Source organism: Carcharhinus amblyrhynchos, chromosome 12 (genome assembly GCF_965287045.1).
Source record: "Carcharhinus amblyrhynchos chromosome 12, sCarAmb.v2.hapA, whole genome shotgun sequence".
Classification (NCBI taxonomy): Eukaryota; Metazoa; Chordata; class Chondrichthyes; order Carcharhiniformes; family Carcharhinidae; genus Carcharhinus; species Carcharhinus amblyrhynchos.
The window spans coordinates 32,751,750-32,770,007 of NC_137335.1; the positions used below are offsets into that span (position 1 = coordinate 32,751,750).

At 42.1% G+C, this 18,258-nt stretch overlaps 1 protein-coding gene across 1 annotated transcript in view; it reads left to right on the forward strand.

Moving 5' to 3' along the window:
• LOC145350707 (NADPH oxidase 3-like) overlaps window positions 1–18,258 on the forward strand; it is a 136,577-nt gene that overhangs the window by 105,279 nt on the left and 13,040 nt on the right. Inside the window, exons 9-12 of the mRNA XM_080199912.1 lie at window positions 3,244–3,336; window positions 4,659–4,912; window positions 10,406–10,568; window positions 11,965–12,111. Coding sequence (XP_080056038.1) covers window positions 3,244–3,336; window positions 4,659–4,912; window positions 10,406–10,568; window positions 11,965–12,111 — 657 coding nt within the window. The remainder of the gene's footprint in view (window positions 1–3,243; window positions 3,337–4,658; window positions 4,913–10,405; window positions 10,569–11,964; window positions 12,112–18,258) is intronic.

Consider the following 18,258-nt stretch of genomic DNA (forward strand, 5'->3'; position numbering starts at 1 on the left):
AAGCACTCTTAAAGTGACGACAGGGAGGCCAATCCAGGTGGAGGGGCTTTGATCCCAGAATGAGAACTGATCCATCAGGCAGGGGAGGAGCCCAATCAATAACAATTAAATTCAGAAAGCTGAATGATGATCAGGCCCATAGCTTCATTACCATATTTAAAGTAACAACATATCTCTTGGAAGCAGATTGTCCTTCTGTGCACCACATTGGCTCTGTTAAAGCCTAAAGTGGTGGCTTGGACATGGGTTAAGGTCAGAAACCCTTTTTTCAGACTTTAATCCCCCCACCTCCTCCCAATGTAAATCTGCCCATTTGTTTTGGTTAAAATTACCCCCCCTAAAATCTTATAGCAGTTTTAATGTGTTGGAACTATCTGCTACTTGTCTGGCTTCCTTTCTAGTTGTTGAATAATGTTTATAATTAAACAATTATGAAACTACTAGTGACAGTCACTTATTATTTAAAAATCATTAGCATGTGCCTTACTTCCTCTCGTCACAACTTTCCATCACACTTTTGTCCAAATTTCTGCAATTATAATGACAATAATTCATAAAAATCCAGTAATTTGTAGGCAAAAAAAAGGTTTCTCTATGAATTTACCTCCTTTCATATTCCCAAAACTAATAAAAGTATTTTCCTGTCGTGATATAAAATGTAATGTTTTAACTATGGCCATTTAGTGCTGGTAATTAATGTCACAGACTATTCAATATATGGCCCACGCGCAAGCTGGGAGGCCCACAAAACTGTACAGCTCCATTCCAACAGGTAGCAAACAGTTTCTATGGACTTTTAAAATTATTTTTAACTGTTTGGCAATATCTTTGTGACAGTGTTGCCATTAACATTGTAAAAAGTCTGACAACACCAGGTTTTAGTCCAACCGATTTATTTGATAATAGACTCACAAGCTTTCGGGGTTAGTCCCTTCATCAGGTGAATGGAGAGTTCTGGCCTCAGACAGAGCATATAAAGCACAGACAGTTTAGAGATTACTGATTAGAATGTGAATCCTTACACCTAACCTGCTGTTCAAGACCTGAAGTGGCTGACAATGTGAGTGGAAGGAGCACTGATCACAGGTTAAAGAAATGTGTATTGTCTCCAGACAGTACAGTAAGTGAGGTTTTGCAAACCCAGGCAAGTCACGGGGGTTACAGATAGTGCGACATGAACCCAAGATCCCTGTTGAGACCGTCCTCATGTGTGCGGAACTTGGCTATCAGTCTCTGTTCAGCGACTCTGCGCTGTCGTGTGTCGTGAAGGCCGCCTTGGGGAATGCTTACCCGAAGGTCAGAGGCTGAATGCCCATGACCACTGAAGTGTTCGCCAACAGGAAGGGAACAGTCTTGCCTGGTGATTGTCGAGCGATGTTCATTCATCCGTTGTCGTAGCGTCTGAATGGTCTCCCCAATGTATTATGCTTCGGGACATCCTTTCTTGCAACGTATCAGGTAGACAATGTTGGCCGAGTTGCAAGAGTATTTACCATGTACCTGGTGGATGGTATTCTCACGTGTGATGATGGTATCCATGTCGATGATCCGGCATGTCTTGCAGAGGTTGCTGTGGCAGGGTTGTGTGGTATTGTGGTCACTGTTCTCCTGAAGGCTGACTAAAATCATGAATAGGTCACTGAGACAATGGGACGGCGGCGCGGGCTTGTTGGGCCGAAGGGCCTGTTTCCCGTGCTGTGTTGTTCTTTGTTCTTTGTTCTTTGTAGTTTGCCGCGAACAAGACTGTTCCCTTCCTGTTGGCGAACACTTCAGTGGTCACGGGCATTCAGCCTCTGACCTTCGGGTAAGCATTCTCCAAGGCGGCCTTCACGACACACGACAGCGCAGAGTCGCTGAACAGAGACTGATAGCCAAGTTCCGCACACATGAGGACAGTCTCAACAGGGATCTTGGGTTCATGTCGCACTATCTGTAACCCCCGTGACTTGCCTGGGTTTGCAAAACCTCACTTACTGTACTGTCTGGAGACAATACACATTTCTTTAACCTGTGATCAGTGCTCCTTCCACTCACATTGTCAGCCACTTCAGGTCTTGAACAGCAGGTTAGGTGTAAGGATTCGCATTCTAATCAGTAATTTCTAAACTGTCTGTGCTTTATATGCTCTGTCTGAGACCAGAACTCTCCGTTCACCTGACGAAGGGACTAACCCCAAAAGCTTGTGAGTCTATTATCAAATAAATCGGTTGGACTAAAACCTGGTGTTGTCAGACTTTTTACTGTGTTTACGCCAGTCCAACGCCGGCATACCCACATCATGGCCATTAACATTCCCACTGGGGTCAGGGGACAATCATTTTAAGGATGCAAAGTCAGTTTAACACTTGGAAATGCAAACTGAATAAATTTATTTCAGAAGATAACATGTTGGGAAATAGTTTATGAGAAATTTGATTATCACATGGTAAATGAAGGTGACTTTGGACCTATGGTTCCCAAAGTTCTCCACCACTGAGACTTTCCATGCCTTATGTCTCATTTACTCACCAATATAGATTAATTGATTGAGGTTGATTGCGATAATTAGTCACCAAATTCATAGTCATTTTATCATCTGATTACCAGATGGTTGAAGACTAACCAGATTGATTGTGGTCTTTTTACATCTAGAAATTCCTATATTCCTATGAAAGCAGCGCAATGGGATATTCACTAGGTATTGCACTATTCTTGACCATACGAATGTGGCTGTTGGTTCTATACTTCAGAGAAAAATTGATAATGAAGATAGACAATAGGGCACAATGCTCATGAGATCCCAGGCATGACACTGAAATCAGTCTGACATTATTATACTAACATTCCAGCAATTGATTGCTAATGTATCGTGTGATGTTACACCATACTATAAATTTAATTATCATTACTAGCCACCAACTTCCAGTCTAATACCTACATTATAAGTTGCACAATGTGGCTGCTATATAATTCATTATATTCCATTTCATCAAAATCACAAACATTAATATAGCTTGGAAGGGACCTAAGTGAATCAGCCAAAAGTGAGACATAGGGTGGAATGTTACACCCTCGCTCATCCTGAAACTGCAAAAATCCCACCCAAGAGCAACGGACTTTCCAATCCCTTGTCCCTTGCCTGCTCCAATTCCCGTGGCGGGCCAATATAGATTAATGGTAAAATTCCAGACAATTCTCTCTAGTGATCATAAAGAGTTTTTTATCGAGCTTGCTTGAGAATTTCTTATGTATTTTCCTTTCCAGACCTGGAAATGGGTTTTGGGCCCTATCATTCTGTACATTTCTGAAAGATTGATTCGGTTTTGTAGATCTCTACAAAAAGTTGTGATTACAAAGGTAAAAATTACTTTGTTACATATTACAGATTTTTCTGGAGTACTTGTTTACATAGTATCGTTTGGTTTTTACTCAGAATTAATCTCGTTGTGACCGTTTAGCCTTCCTCTTCCTTTATGATAGACCACTACATTTTTTTACATGGCCCAACAGCCAGACTAACAAGTGATAAGCTTCATTGCAACTAATGCTGACATAGAATATCAGGTATTCCCATCACTGATGAGTGAGACCTCTGGATTCTCTAATCAACGAACTTGCTGCTGTTGTACCAAATTTTACAAAAGAAGTCATTGATAGTGACATGTTTGGTTAACTGACTTCCCCTTCACCCTGATGAACAGAGCAGAATTTTGGGGCAGGATTTTCTGTGCAATCTGCCACAAAGGGTGGCAACCCACCATTAGTCGGCAGTGGAATCTTCTGGTCTCACCCTTACCAATGGGGTTTCCCATTAAATGCACCCCTCGCCACCGGGAAACCCATGACAGGATGTAATGTCGCCAGGACCAGAAGATCCCAGCGGTGCAAATGGCCGAAACGTTCCAGCCATAGTATAGTTAACACAATAAACAAAATAGTTTTCTATCGACAACATGGATGATAAGGAAGTCACTATCACTATGTAGTAAATCAGGAAGTACTGATTAGCTGACACTAAGCTTGGATTTTAAAGACTTATTATAACAGAATACCTGAAATGGTGAGTTGGCTTATGAGGAAAGGACAAACTAGGTTTGTATCTACTGGCGTTTGGAAGTGTAAGAGGTAATTTCATTGAAACATATAAGATCCTGAGGGATCGCAAAAGGGTCAACGTGGAGAAGCTGTTTCCTCTTATGTGAGAATCTAGTATTGGGGGCCACTGATTAAAAATAAGGAGTCACCCATTCAGGGCATTCTTAGGAACATCCTTGGAACACCCTTCTTCAAAAGGTTGTGGAAACAGATCCTTGAATATTTTTAAGATAGAGGTGGATAGATTCTTGATTAGCAAGGTTATCGGGTGGGTAGGCCGGAAATCAGAGTTGAGGTTGAAATCAGATCAGCCATGATTTTTTTGAACAGTGGAGCAGGCTGAAATGACTGAGTGGCCTACTGCTCCTAATTCATTTGTCAAATGGTCGGTATGTTACAAATTTATAATTATGCGAAAAGTGAACATTTATTGTTGTATTTTTCCAAAACCAAGATTCAACAGTAACATCTCTAAAAGTTAATGGACCTTTGACTTTGCTTTAAATGTAAAACATATACACAACATCTTCCATGACTATTCATGTCAAAAACATAATTTCTGTTACTCATTTTTTGATGGGCAGGTGATTGTACATCCTTCCAGGGTTCTTGAGCTTCAAATGAAAAAGCATGGCTTTAAAATGAAACCCGGTCAGTATATCTTCCTGCATTGTCCTTCAATATCTCGCTTTGAATGGCATCCATTCACGTTAACCTCTGCTTCTGAAGAAGACCACTTTAGTATCCACGTGAGAGCACTGGGAGACTGGACAAATGCTCTTTATGAGGCCTGTGGAGCTACTTTAAGAGGATTTCAGGAAGCTTGGAAGATGCCAAGGTTTATTAATTGATATTTCTGTATACCTATCTTGCTAGTTTTATTAAATTAATCGTAAGTAATGGAAGTACAAGTACTTTGGCTGTTTCTTTGGGGCAGAATGATGGCACAGTGGTTAGTACTGCTGCCACACAGCACCAAGAACACAGATTTGATTCCAACCTTGGATGACTGTGTGAAGTTAACACTTTCTCCCCATGTCTGTGTGGTTTTCCGCCCACATTCCAAAGATGTACAAGTTAGGTGAACTGGCCATGCTAAATTGATCCTTAGTGTTATAAACATGTATAGGTTAGGTGGATTAGCCATGATAAATGCGTGGGGTTACGGGGATAGAGCAGGGTGGGTAGGTAGGGGCATGTCATGAATTGGATGGCATAGCTCTGTTTCCAATACTCCAATTTGTGGACCAGTCCGAGCAAATTTTTATACCACTCAGTGATATCATGCATGTTGCCTGTTGATTCCTGATAAATTAAGCATTTAAATAAACCTTCAGCTCGCCGGCTGCAGCGTGTAGCACCATGGCTTGTCATGAAGTCTCATGAAGATTTGAATACTGAACTGTGTTGAGTTAGCCACTCTCAGCTGTGACAACGCTTGGAAATTAAAATTGGTCTCAATGTCCTTGGACAAGAGAAAATTCCTCCTCCAAATTGCTATCTGGTAAAATTTACTAAAAAGTGCATGCGACTTGACGCCATGTATATGAAGATTTGGGTTGAACTATGACATTCTCCATGGAGAAATCGCTTGCTGACATAAGAACATAAGAACATAAGAAATAGGAGCAGGAGTAGGCCATCTAGCCCTTCGAGCCTGCCCCGCCATTCAATAAGATCATGGCTGATCTGTCATGGTTCAGTTCCACATTCCCGCCCTCTCCCCATAACCCTTAATCCCCTTGCCTATCAAAAACCTATCAATCCGCGTCTTAAAAATATTGAGCGAGGCAGCCTCCACCATTTCAACAGGCAGAGAATTCCAGAGATTGACCACCCTTTGAGTGAAGAAGTTCCTCCTCAACTCCGTTCTAAACCGCCCCCCCTTTATCTTGAGGCTGTGCCCTCTAGTCCTACTGTCCTTTCTGAGCGGGAAGAGCCTCTCCACCTCTATCCTATCCATCCCATTCAACATCTTATACGTCTCAATGAGATCTCCCCTCATTCTTCTAAACTCTAACGAGTACAAGCCTAGTTTATTCAGCCTCTCCTCATAGTTCAACCCCCTCAACTCCGGTATCAGCCTAGTAAACCTCCTCTGCACTCCCTCCAAGGCCAAAATATCCTTGCGTAAGTGCGGCGACCAAAACTGCACACAGTACTCCAGCTGTGGCCTCACCAGTGCCCTATACAGCTGCAGCAAGACCTCCCTACTTTTATATTCAATCCCCCTCGCTATGAAGGAGTTGAGGAGGAACTTCTTCACTCAAAGGGTGGTGAATCTCTGGAATTCTCTGCCCCTTGAAGTGGTGGAGGCTGCCTCGCTAAATATTTTTAAGACGCGGGTTGATGGGTTTTTGATGGGAGAGGGGATTAAGGGTTATGGGGAGAGGGCGGGAAAGTGGAACTGAGCAGCGACAGATCAGCCATGATCTTATTGAATGGCGGGGCAGGCTCGAAGGGCTGGATGGCCTACTCCTGCTCCTATTTCTTATGTTCTTATGTTTATGAAGGCCAGCATCCCATTTGCCTTCCTGACCACCTGCTGCACCTGCAGGCTGGGTTTTTGCGACTCATGCACAAGGACCCCAAGGTCCCTCTGCACCGTCGCATGCTGCAGTTTTTCGCCACATAAGTAATAGTCCTTCCTACCATTATTCCTACCAAAGTGGACAATTTCATACTTGCCAACATTAAATTCCATTTGCCAGTTCCTGGCCCATTCGCCCAGCCTATCTAGATCCTTCTGCAGACTCTCCACACCCTCCGCACAATTTGCCGTTCCACCAATCTTGGTGTCATCAGCAAATTTCGACACCATACACTCGGTTCTCTCCTCCAGATCATCTATATAAATGGTAAATAGCTGAGGCCCCAGCACCAACCCCTGGGGCACTCCACAAGTCACCAACCGCCAATCCGAATAGCACCCGTTGATCCCCACTCTCTGCCTCCTATTTGACAGCCAATCCTCTATCCACGCTAACACCCTACCCCCAACTCCATGCCCCCTGACCTTTTGTAATAACCTCTTGTGAGGCACCTTGTCAAACGCTTCTGAAAATCAAGAAACACCACATCCACTGGCTCTCCTCTATCCACCGCCCTAGACACATCCTCATAGAACTCCAATAAATTCGTCAGACACGACTTCCCCTTAACGAAACCGTGCTGCGTCTGCTCTACCAAACAATTCTCCTCAAGATGCCTCGCTATTTTCTCCTTGATCATGGATTCTAACATTTTTCCTACAACAGACGTTAAACTAACCGGCCTATAATTCCCCGCCTTTTGCCTGCCACCCTTCTTAAACAACGGCGTAACATTAGCCGTTTTCCAATCTTCCAGCACTTCCCTGGAATCCAGCGACGTTTGGAAAATAACCACCAAGGCATCCACTATCACCTCCGCCATTTCTTTCAGAACCCTTGGATGCATTCCATCCGGTCCTGGGGACTTGTCCACAATCAGTCCCTCCAGCCTGTCGAGCACTCATTTTCTAACCTAAAACATGAAGAATAAAATTTTAAGCAAAGGTGGAACCATGCCAATGCTACCTGGAAGAAAGGCATAAACCGACAAATGCACTATTCCCTGCAAATATGTCTTCTGCTGTATAACACTTTGAGGTGCAGAATAATATTCCGACATAGTTGGGCTGAAGGAAAGACTGAGATTCAGAATTATTCCATGCTTATTTTATTCATTCATGGGTGAGGGCTTTGCTGGCTAAGCCATTGCCTATTCCTAATTGCCCTTGATAACATGATAATGCATTGCCTTCCTGAACTGCTGCTTTCCATGTGGTATAGGTACATCCATAGTGGTGTTCGGGAGGAAGTTCCAGGATTTTAAGAGTGTAGGAATAGCAATATATTTTCAAGACAGGATGGCGAGTGGCTTGGAGGTGGTATAATATTCTTATGTCTGCTGTCATTGTCCTTCAAGATGGTAGAGGTTGTAGATTTGGAAGTTGCTATTGTCTTGAACAATCGGAGTCTTGGTGAGTTCCTGTAGTGCACCTTGCAGATTGTACACATGGTTGTCACTGGCATTGGTGGTGGAGGGAGTGAATGTTTGTGGGTGGGGTGCCAAGCAAGTGGACTGCTTTGTCCTGGATGGTGTCAAGCATCTTCAGTGTTCAAGATGACAGGTCACAGGTGAAGTGATGAACCTGATGAAGGAGCAGCACTCCAAAAGCTTGTGATTTCAAATAAACCTGTTGGACTATAACCTGGTGTTGTGTAACCTCTCATCTTGTCTGCCCCAGTCCAACACCGGCATCTCCATGTCAAGTGGAGGATATTTCATAGCGTCCTGACAAGTGCCTTGCAGGTGGCGGACAGGCTTTGGAGGCTGTAGGAGGTGAGTTGTTACTCAACAGAGAATTCCTAGTCTCTGATCTACCCTTTTAGCCACAGCATTTATATAGCTTGTCCACTTCACCTTCTAGTCATTGGTAATCCTTAGGATGTTGATACTGGAGGATTCAGCAATCACAATGTCACTGAATGTCCAGGCGTGATGTTTAGATTCTTCTTGTTGGAGAAGGTCATTGCTCGGCACTTGATTTGATTTATTATTATCACATGTATTAGTGTACAGTGAAAAGTATTGTTTGTTGCATGTTATACAGACAAAGCATACTGTTCACAGAGAAGGAAACGAGAGGCACAAATGTTATTTGTCACTTGTCAATCCAAGCCTGGATATTGTTCAGGTTTTTCTGTATTTGGACATGGACTGCTTCAGCATCTGAGATGTGGCAAATGGTGGACATTGTGCAGTCATCAGAGAATGTCCTTGCTTCTGACCATATGATGGAAGGAAGGTCATTTATGAACCAGCTGAAGATGGTTGGGTCAAGGACAGCTCTCTGAGGAGCTCCTGTAATAATGTCCTGGAGCTGAGGTAATTGACATCCAACCATTACAATCATTCTCCTTTGTGTCAGTTTTGATTATAATCCGTGGGCTGTTTTTTTCCCTTTACCATTGGCTGCAGTTTTGCTGGGTTCCTTAATATCATATATCTGCATTGATGTCAAGGGCAGTCATCTCAGCTCACCTCTGGAATTCAGCTCTTCTGTCCATGTTTGAATCAACATTGTAATGAGATCAGGAGCTGAATGACCTTGGCGAAACCCAAACTGAGTGTCTGTGAGCAGGTTATGGTTAAACAAATAAAGAATAGTACTGTTGATGACCCCTTCTACCACTTGATTGATGATCAAATGTAGACTGATGGGAGGGTAACTTACTGCATTGGATTTGTCCTGCTTTTGGGGCACAGGACATATCTGGGCAATTTTCCACATTGCCAGATAGATGCCAACATTATAGATGTACTGGAACAGTTTGCTGAAGAACAAGTCTTCACTGCTAATGCTGGAATATTGTCAAGGCCCATTGCCTTTGCAGTATCCAATGCCTTCAGCCATTTTTCTTGATATTACATGGCCTGAATTGAATTGATTGAACACAGATATTTGTGATGCTGGGACTTCTGCAGGAGGCCAAGATGGATCATTTATTCCTTTCCTTCCCTAAAGGACATTAGTGAACCAAATGGGATTTCTTTTTAGGCCAATTGACAAAGATTTCAAGGTCATCATTGAACTTTTAATTCCGGATTTTTATTGATGGAATTTATATTCACTATCTGCCATGGTGAGACTCGAACCCCTATCCCAAGAGCATTACATTAGATCTTTGGATTACTAGCCCAGTGACAATGCCACCATCTTCCCAGAATGTTGGAATATCAAGTCTGAATCATAGAATCCCTACGGTACAGAAAGAGGCCATTTGGCCCATCGAGTCTGCACCAACCACAATCCCACCCAGGCCCTAGCCCCATATCCCTACATATTTACCCACTAATCCCTCTAACCTATGCATCTCAGGACACTAAGGGCAATTTTAGCATGGCCAATCAACCTAACCTGCATATCTTTGGACTGTGGGAGGAAACCGGAGCACTCGAAGGAAACCCACACAGACACAAGGAGAACGTGCAAACTCCACACAGACAATGACCCAAGCTGGGAATCGAACCCAGGTCTCTGGAACTGTGAGGCAGCAGTGTTAACCGCTACCATGCCGCCCCCTTGACGTATTTTTCAGGTCAAGTCTGCTTCTATTAATATAAATATAATAACGCAGTCTGAATTTTTTTAGGAATATGTAACGATATATCTGTTAAACTTCAGTTACTTAAAAGTAACTGAAAACTGCAAATAACTGAAATGTGGCACTTACAATAATGATAAATAATGGATACTTTATGTACTTATGTATCAAACCATTGTGTGTATTTTTCTGTGTTTCAGAGTTGCAATTGATGGTCCTTTTGGAACTGCCTGTATAGACGTATTCTATTACAAAGTGAGTGTGTTGATTGCTACAGGGATTGGAGTCACCCCCTTTGCTTCTGTATTGAAATCCATTTGGTACAAGTGCAATCAACCAACAATGACAATGAAAGTGGAAAGGGTAAGTAATTTAAAATCTAATATTGTTTTATCCTGAAAGCAGGCAAAGGATGTCACAAGAGTCATCGTGATGAGACATTTAAACAAGAAGTCACCTGATCGAACACAGCTTGTATGAGTGAACTCAAAGAATCCACATAACTTTCTCCCTCCTTGATGCATCATGGTGTTTGTAGTTCAGGCTCCAGTTGATAAATTCTGAGTTGAAGCTGCTCAAACTTCAAACAGGCTTGGAGGACTGAAAGGCCTGTTTCTGTGCTGTACTTTTCTTTATTGTTTGTATTTACTGCAGATGTGTTTGCCCTGGATCAAACTGGCATCCAGGAGCTCCCACATGCTGCAGCTATGACAGATCACCTCTCCTGACATCCTTAATATGTTCTAATTAACTGTTTAAATTATTTTATTCAATTACATATTTTGCTTTTATATGTTTTATTAACCTTAACACCAATTGCTAGATTATTTTGGCCCTTAGGAATAGAATAAACCTTAATGACTTAGCAAATACTCACCAAGTAACTAGTTTCTTCTCCTGTAGCAGGAAAGACCAGCGATTCTTCGACTAGAAGAGAATGTCAAAGGTTGAATATTTTGCAGTGAGGGACTCATCTAAAGACTCCTCAAAAGCTTTTTGTCACAATGTATAAGTGATCAGATATGCTCCATTTGCCTGGGCAAGTACAGCTCCAAAAATGCTCAAGAATCTTAATACCATCCAGTATAAAGTAGCCCATTTGGGTTACACCTCTATTAGCATCTTAAACCCCTTCATTAGCCATGCACCATGGCTACACTATGTACTATCTACAAGATGCATTCAGCAAGATGCATCTTCAAATTCAGCACCCTCCAAATCTGAAGTTTTGATCATCATGAAGGACAGGGGAGCTGTTGCATGGGAATACCCCCACTCCCAATTCTCCTCCAAGTCACACACTATCCTGACTTGGATAAATGGGTTCATTCCCATATAAGCATTGTATCCAGAGGAACATTTTGCTAACACAGTGAGTGTTTTTGAGTGAGCTTCACCAGTTGTAAAAAATGTTGCATTGCTCGACCGGGTGCTACCCCATGGGGAATGGAATGAATTAGATATATAATTCAGTAAAGAGAAATTTGGTGCATTTGCTCAACCTTTTGATTAGGAAATGGCATCCAGGGTGGATTGAGAGAAGGAAAAAAATAACAAAATGTAAAGACAAAGTCAGAATGGCAGCTTTTTCTCATATGTATCAAACAATTTCAGTGAGCCTTTTGGTTTCCTTTAATTGCCAGCAAATGTGATATTATTAACTGACTGTTTCGTTCCATTCCCATTTTAATTTCTTTCCCTTTTCATAGGTTTCTTGAATACGGTGAAATTTTTAATACATTTTCTTTTGTATATAAAGGTTTATTTCTATTGGATCTGCCGGGACACTCATTCTTTTGAGTGGTTTGCTGATGTCTTACATTCTCTGGAAACACAATTGATGGAGAAAGGAAAGAGCCATCTTCTGAGCTATCACATCTTCCTCACTGGCTGGGATGAATACCAAGTGAGTGAGAACTGCACTCTTGTCCTTAATATTACTTGTGTTCTCCTTCAAAAATTAAAGTTTGCTTATGCTAAAAATTAAACTGACCATTGTTATGCAAATAATTTCAATCATTTCTCTTCAAGCTTTATATGTGATGTCAGAACGTCCAATTATATTCCCCTTTCCACCTCCCTCCATCCTTTCAAAAATCTTCTCTAAATCTTGCTCTTTTTGATATGCTTTCAGTTCTCCATCCTAGCCTTAATGTTTCTTTCAATATGTGCTGTGTTCATGACAAACTTTTATTCATCATTATGAAGCGCTCTAAGGTGACTCTACTCTCAAAAATGAACTAATTCTCACACTTCCTCTCCTCATCAAGATACCCTAAAATTCCATGCCAATCTAATCAGAATATAGTTATTCCTCATTTAGCCTTCCCATTGTGTTCCTGAAAAATGGTGTGCTAAATGAAAACATGCTAAATCGCTTTCCCATAAGAAAGCATATAGTAAGTCTGTTACAGTCCTAACCTGCAGTTTTTAGATTTAAGACCTACTTTATGAATTTATTGTAAGTATTTAATGCAATTAATTTTACATCGAAACACAGAAATATATAGAAAAATAGTTATGAAATGTTTTAGTAGCATTGTACACTATGTTGGAGATTGAAGATTAGTTACTGAAACTAAAGAGGATTCATGGCTATTTGACTCTTTTTTTCAACAGGAGCAGATGGAGGGAGAGCTGATAGACAGGCTATGGTGCTTGAAGGTGATGGTTGATCTTTCTAGTTGAATGAATTCATAGAAGACTCACTACTATTTGACTGGATAGCCATAACTAGTAGAGCTGATAGAGGGAGAGCTGATGCAAAGGCTTATGTGCTTGGAACTCCTGGTTGACTATTCTTGAAACTAGTCCAGCCTAACCTATTTGGAAAATGTCTGTCTTTCCCAGTAGATTGCTCTGCAACATAGAATGGAATTATCCAAGACAAGGCAAACACTGGAGTTGTGATTTACCATGGGATCCATATTATTAATGATAGACTGCATAACTTGTTTAATTTCTTCACTGTAATTTCACAAATTACTCCAATTTGTTCATTGTCTTACCACCATCATCATCTTCCCCCAAACTTGTTTCATTTTCTCCAACTTCATCAGATGTTCATCTAATAATTTTGCATTGAGATTCCAACAATTTCTCCATGTCACCTGCATTAATTTCTTCAAAATCCATTTTGCGTGAAAGATTAATAATCACAGTTAAATTGGCTGCATTTTCACATGAAGTAAACCCATGAAAATCACATTCTCAATCTGGCCAAATCTTGCAATAAGCTGCATTTCATGTTGATGGTTGGATTTCATCCCAAGATGCATTAATGAACTTAATGGCATACATGATGCCGAAATTTCACCAAAACTCACAAACAAGAGGCTTATCCTCTCCACAAGTTTCATGAATCAGCTGATACTTGAATGTAGTGATCCACCTTGATCCATAGGCTGTAGTATTCTTTGGGAGGTGTTACCCTGATGTTACCAGATAATTCAGTCAAGTTGATGGGATGACCCGGTGCATTGTCTAGAATGCTTTACAGGTAAAGTTCTTAGCTTTGCAAAATATGAGGTCAACAAAAATCTTCCTGGTTATCCATGTTTTCTCATGATAGTGCCATATAACAGGAAGAGAAGCCTTAACGTCCTCTTTCCAGCCCTCGGATTTTCATTGTGGTACACAATCACAGGTTTCAAGCTAAAACCTCCCTCAGCATTGGACACAAGAAAACCTGTCAACCTAACTTTTACAGTCTTAAACACAGAAGCGTAGGTTTCTTCTGCAGAAATGTAGAAGAATGTTTAATTTTACTGGCCACTGACAGGAAAACTGACAAGTGGACCTGAAAAATAAAGCAGGTGCCAATGAGGGTGTTGCTGGCCTACCTACCCTTAGCCTGCCACTATTTTACTGGTGGTGGGGGAGGCAGCAGCTGAGCCAAATTATGCCCTCTTGTGGACAATTCATACCCTTTTTTTGTTTATTCATTGGTGGAACATGGGTGTCGCTGACTGGCCAGCATTTATTGCCCGTCTCTAGTTGCCCTTGAGAAGGTGGTGGTGAGCTTCTTGAATCGCTGCAGTCCACATTAAGGGCCTCATTCCACTGCTGCTGTGATTAAATAGGCAGCAGGAGAGATGTAGCCAGACTGTTTAATCCTGCAGGTTTCTGGTCAATTAAAGGGAGAGTGCCTCCTTTCCAGGCAGCTTATTGCCAATTGCAGCTCCATCAAACAGTTTTGCCTTCTTGCATGCACCATCTTCCCTGCCCTGTACAATATGCCCAGCCAAGGCCTGCCAATCTGGCTTTACTAAGAACTTGAACTTGCCTGCACTTCAGGGTATCCATGGTTTCTCTTCCACCCAGGCCTTCTGCAAACCTGGCAGTAGCCACCGATCCTGGTGTGGTGCTGGCCTTTATGAGGCAATATTTTCTCCTGGAGTTGTACAGAAATCCCTCCTTGTTCCAATTAAAGGGTCATTGGCCCAACAAACTAAACAGGGGTGATGCAGCTAAATGGAGGTTAACCTGACATTTACACTGAGGCGTAGGGATCCCATTCTCAGCATAAACTCCAGCCTATGAGTTCTATTTGGTAATTTACAGTAGAGACTTAACTTGTCAAAATTGCAGACTTGACAGGGTAAATAATCTCCCTTCTCAATAACATCCTTTATGGTTTCAGGTTATGCGTTTGTGACACTTGAGTCAGCACTTAGTCCCTCACCAGTAAACTTCAGATTATGCAAATCCTATCTCTTGTACTCAAATCATTTTGAATTTGCTTCAAAAGATTCATATAAAGCTGCTTTCAGTTTCATTTGATTTCAAATTCTCAACAAGACTCAAATAAAAGCAAAACACTGCAGATGCTGGATGTTGAGTTTTGAAATGTAACTCGCTGATTGTCACATCTAGCTTTCCATACTCACATGACTATTCCACGAGGAAGCATTTTAAGATCAGTTCAATAAAAAACCCTCACTGAATACATTGAAGAAGATTGCTGTCCTTATAACTGAAATATGGGATGGGATCACTCCCCCACCCCACCCACTCTTGCAGCATGTTGTGTATTTTCCGCCAGCACAGGCAGCTTACAATTGGCTGCGGCGGAATCTTCTAGGCCTGCCAATTTCTATAGCATTTTGCTTGGCTCATCTGTTCCACCACAAGGCTTACCATCAGCAGGGCCATAAAATCCCTCTGACAGGAAGGGCTAGAAAATCTTGCCCATGATGTACAAAATTGAAGAGAGAAAAAAAGATTTTTTCAAACTCTGGAATAATACAGAAAAGAACTGAGAACCAGGAATACAGGTTAGAAGAACAAAAGAAAACAGGTAAAGGCTGTGAGCAAGACAGCTCCGAAAGACACAAAGAAAAATACAAATCAGCAAAAAAGCTGCTGAAAAGAAAAGACAAAAGAACACAGACTGGCTGCAAGTGAAGTTACAGGCTACAGAGAGAAAAGGCAAAGGAAACATAGACTGGGCCTGCATAAAAATAGACTTGTCTTAGGCATGAGTGACTCCTCAATGAGGGCATGTCTGCAGAAAGATGAGAAACAGACACTAAAGCATGCAATAGATATGTAGAAATGCAGAAGTTGTGAAACATCAGTTAGAGCATGGACAGATTCTCCCAAAAAAATTCTAAGTCCCCAATTTTTGTGAAAACGGAAGTAACACGTGCCAGTTTTTTTTTAGTGTGATTTCCAGAATGAATCTGAAAGGCTGGCAGCATAGCGCTGAGTGGGCCACTGCGCATGCATCGATCTGTGAGAGCAAAGATCGGCACACGTGCAGTGGCCCTGCATTGTCAGCCTCCAGATTGTTTGCCAGCCAAATCACTGGCCAGCCAAATTGCTGGCTAACCCTGCAACCCCACTTTGCTGGCCTTCCAAACTCTCCCACCACCCGATCGCTGGCCTCTTTCTGGACCGTGATGTGGATATGCCGGCGTTGGACTGGCGTAAACACAGTAAAAAGTCTGACAACACCAGGTTTTAGTCCAACCGATTTATTTGATAATATTCTCACTAGCTTTCGAGGGGACAGCCTCTTCACCTGACGAAGAGGCTGTCCCCTCGAAAGCTAGTGAGAATATTATCAAATAAATAGGTTGGACTAAAACCTGGTGTTGTCAGACTTTTTACTCTTTCTGGACCTCCCAGGGCCAGCCCCAATGTCCCCAACCACAGCCAGCCTCAACTGCCCCAAGCCTTGTCTCGACATTCCCGATTTCCCCTCCCAGACAGTCCTGACCCCCCAAATTCTGCTGACCAGCCCAAATCGCCTGCCTCCTTCAGCCTATCTCCTCAACCTATCCCACAAGAGTTCGATCTCCTCAATCCCCCTTGCAGCCCCGATCTTCTCAACCCAGCCCCCTCAGCCAGCCCTAATCCCCCAATTATCTCCCCCCCCCCCGACGACAGTCCCGGTCTCTGACAGTCCCAATCCTCAACAATCCCGACACCTCTCCCATGGATGACCAACCTTCCCTCTGCCACCAGTCGTAAATGCAGAGTGGCCCATCCCACCAATTTCTGGTGTGGAGCTGATGAGGCTGCAGAACAGATCTTAGAGTACATAGATGTGTTTACAGGGTTGGAACTCTATTTGGAGAATATCACCCAGAAGTATACGAGAGTGTAAGTCCAATTCAGCATTTGTCAAGAAGAGTACGAGCTGCCCTCAAATCTAAAGAACATGATAGAAAGGCCGAAAAAGAGTGATCAAAATAGTGACAATTCCAACACACTGGATTAGTAGCATGGTAGCAATGAAACAACTTGGTAATTGAGAATAAGTTGAATTCCTAAGGATTTAAGTAAAACGCTGAAGAGATCTCACCAGCCATTGAAAGGATTTTTCCACAACTTGCCAAGGCAAAGATACTCACTACCCTGGATGTGAAGGAGGTTACTGGCAAGTGAAACTGGATGAAAGCAGCATTCTGGACGCTGATTAGGAAACATAGATGATTCTGCATGCCATTTGGCTTTTCCCTCGCTCCAAACAGCATGAGGTAGTCAGTGATCTTCCTGGAGTGGAAGCCATAGTAGATGATCCACTGTCTATGGATGTGGAGACACAATAGAAGAAGCTATAGTTGACCAAGGTCAGAATTAATAGGATTACTGGAGAGAGCTCGCCAAATGAATCTGAAGCTGTACAATCTATCTATGTTCTAAGAAAAAAAAGTCACATATTGATGACAAAGGTCATCTCCTGGGTCCTGACAAGATGACAGCTGTAACAGTAATAAAGCAGTCAATGGATCTAAAAGCAGTGAAACAATTTTTTGGATTTGTGAGCTATTTAGCAATATCTTTGCCAAACGTGTCAGCAGAGTGTGAACCATTATGCAAGTTCAGTGCCAAGGAAGTGCAGTTGTGTAGGGAACAGAATAAGAAGCAGCAGTCAATGAAATCAAATAACTAATGATGACAATGCCAGTGCTGTAGTATTATCACTGAGGAAGTCATCGTGCAATGTGATGTCAGTGTGACTAGTTGGTGAGAAACTCCAATGCATAAGGACAACCAGTCACACGTGCATCCAGGGCACAAATGCAAACAGAATGATGCTATGTTCAGATAGAGAAAGTGTGTCTGGCTGTTGTTTTTGTCTGTGAGCATTTTCATCAGTTCCTGCTGAGAAGAGGCAAAGTAACAGTGGAGTCTGACAACAAGCCGCTTCAAAGCAATTTTTAATAAACCGCTACTATTTGCTCCAAAGCAACTGCAAAGAAATTTACTTCCTTTACAAAGATTTCATCTGGATGTGCAAAGGAAACAGACATATATTGCTGACATGTTGTCGAGAGCAGCACTCCTATGAAGAAAATTGAGGATGCTACAACAGAATGCAGCATCTTCTAGTTTCAATGGAAAGCAACAGCTTAATATGTTCTTTAAGTCACTAACACAGCACAGTCTGACAGGCATGCACCTTGCTCAAATCAAGAGCATCACGCAATAAAATACAACTCTACAAGTGTAGAGATTTTTTCTGAGACTACGTATTGAGCTTAACTTTAGCTAATACAAAGACTCGCAACACAGTATCCCGGTGAAAGGAAGTTTCTTTATT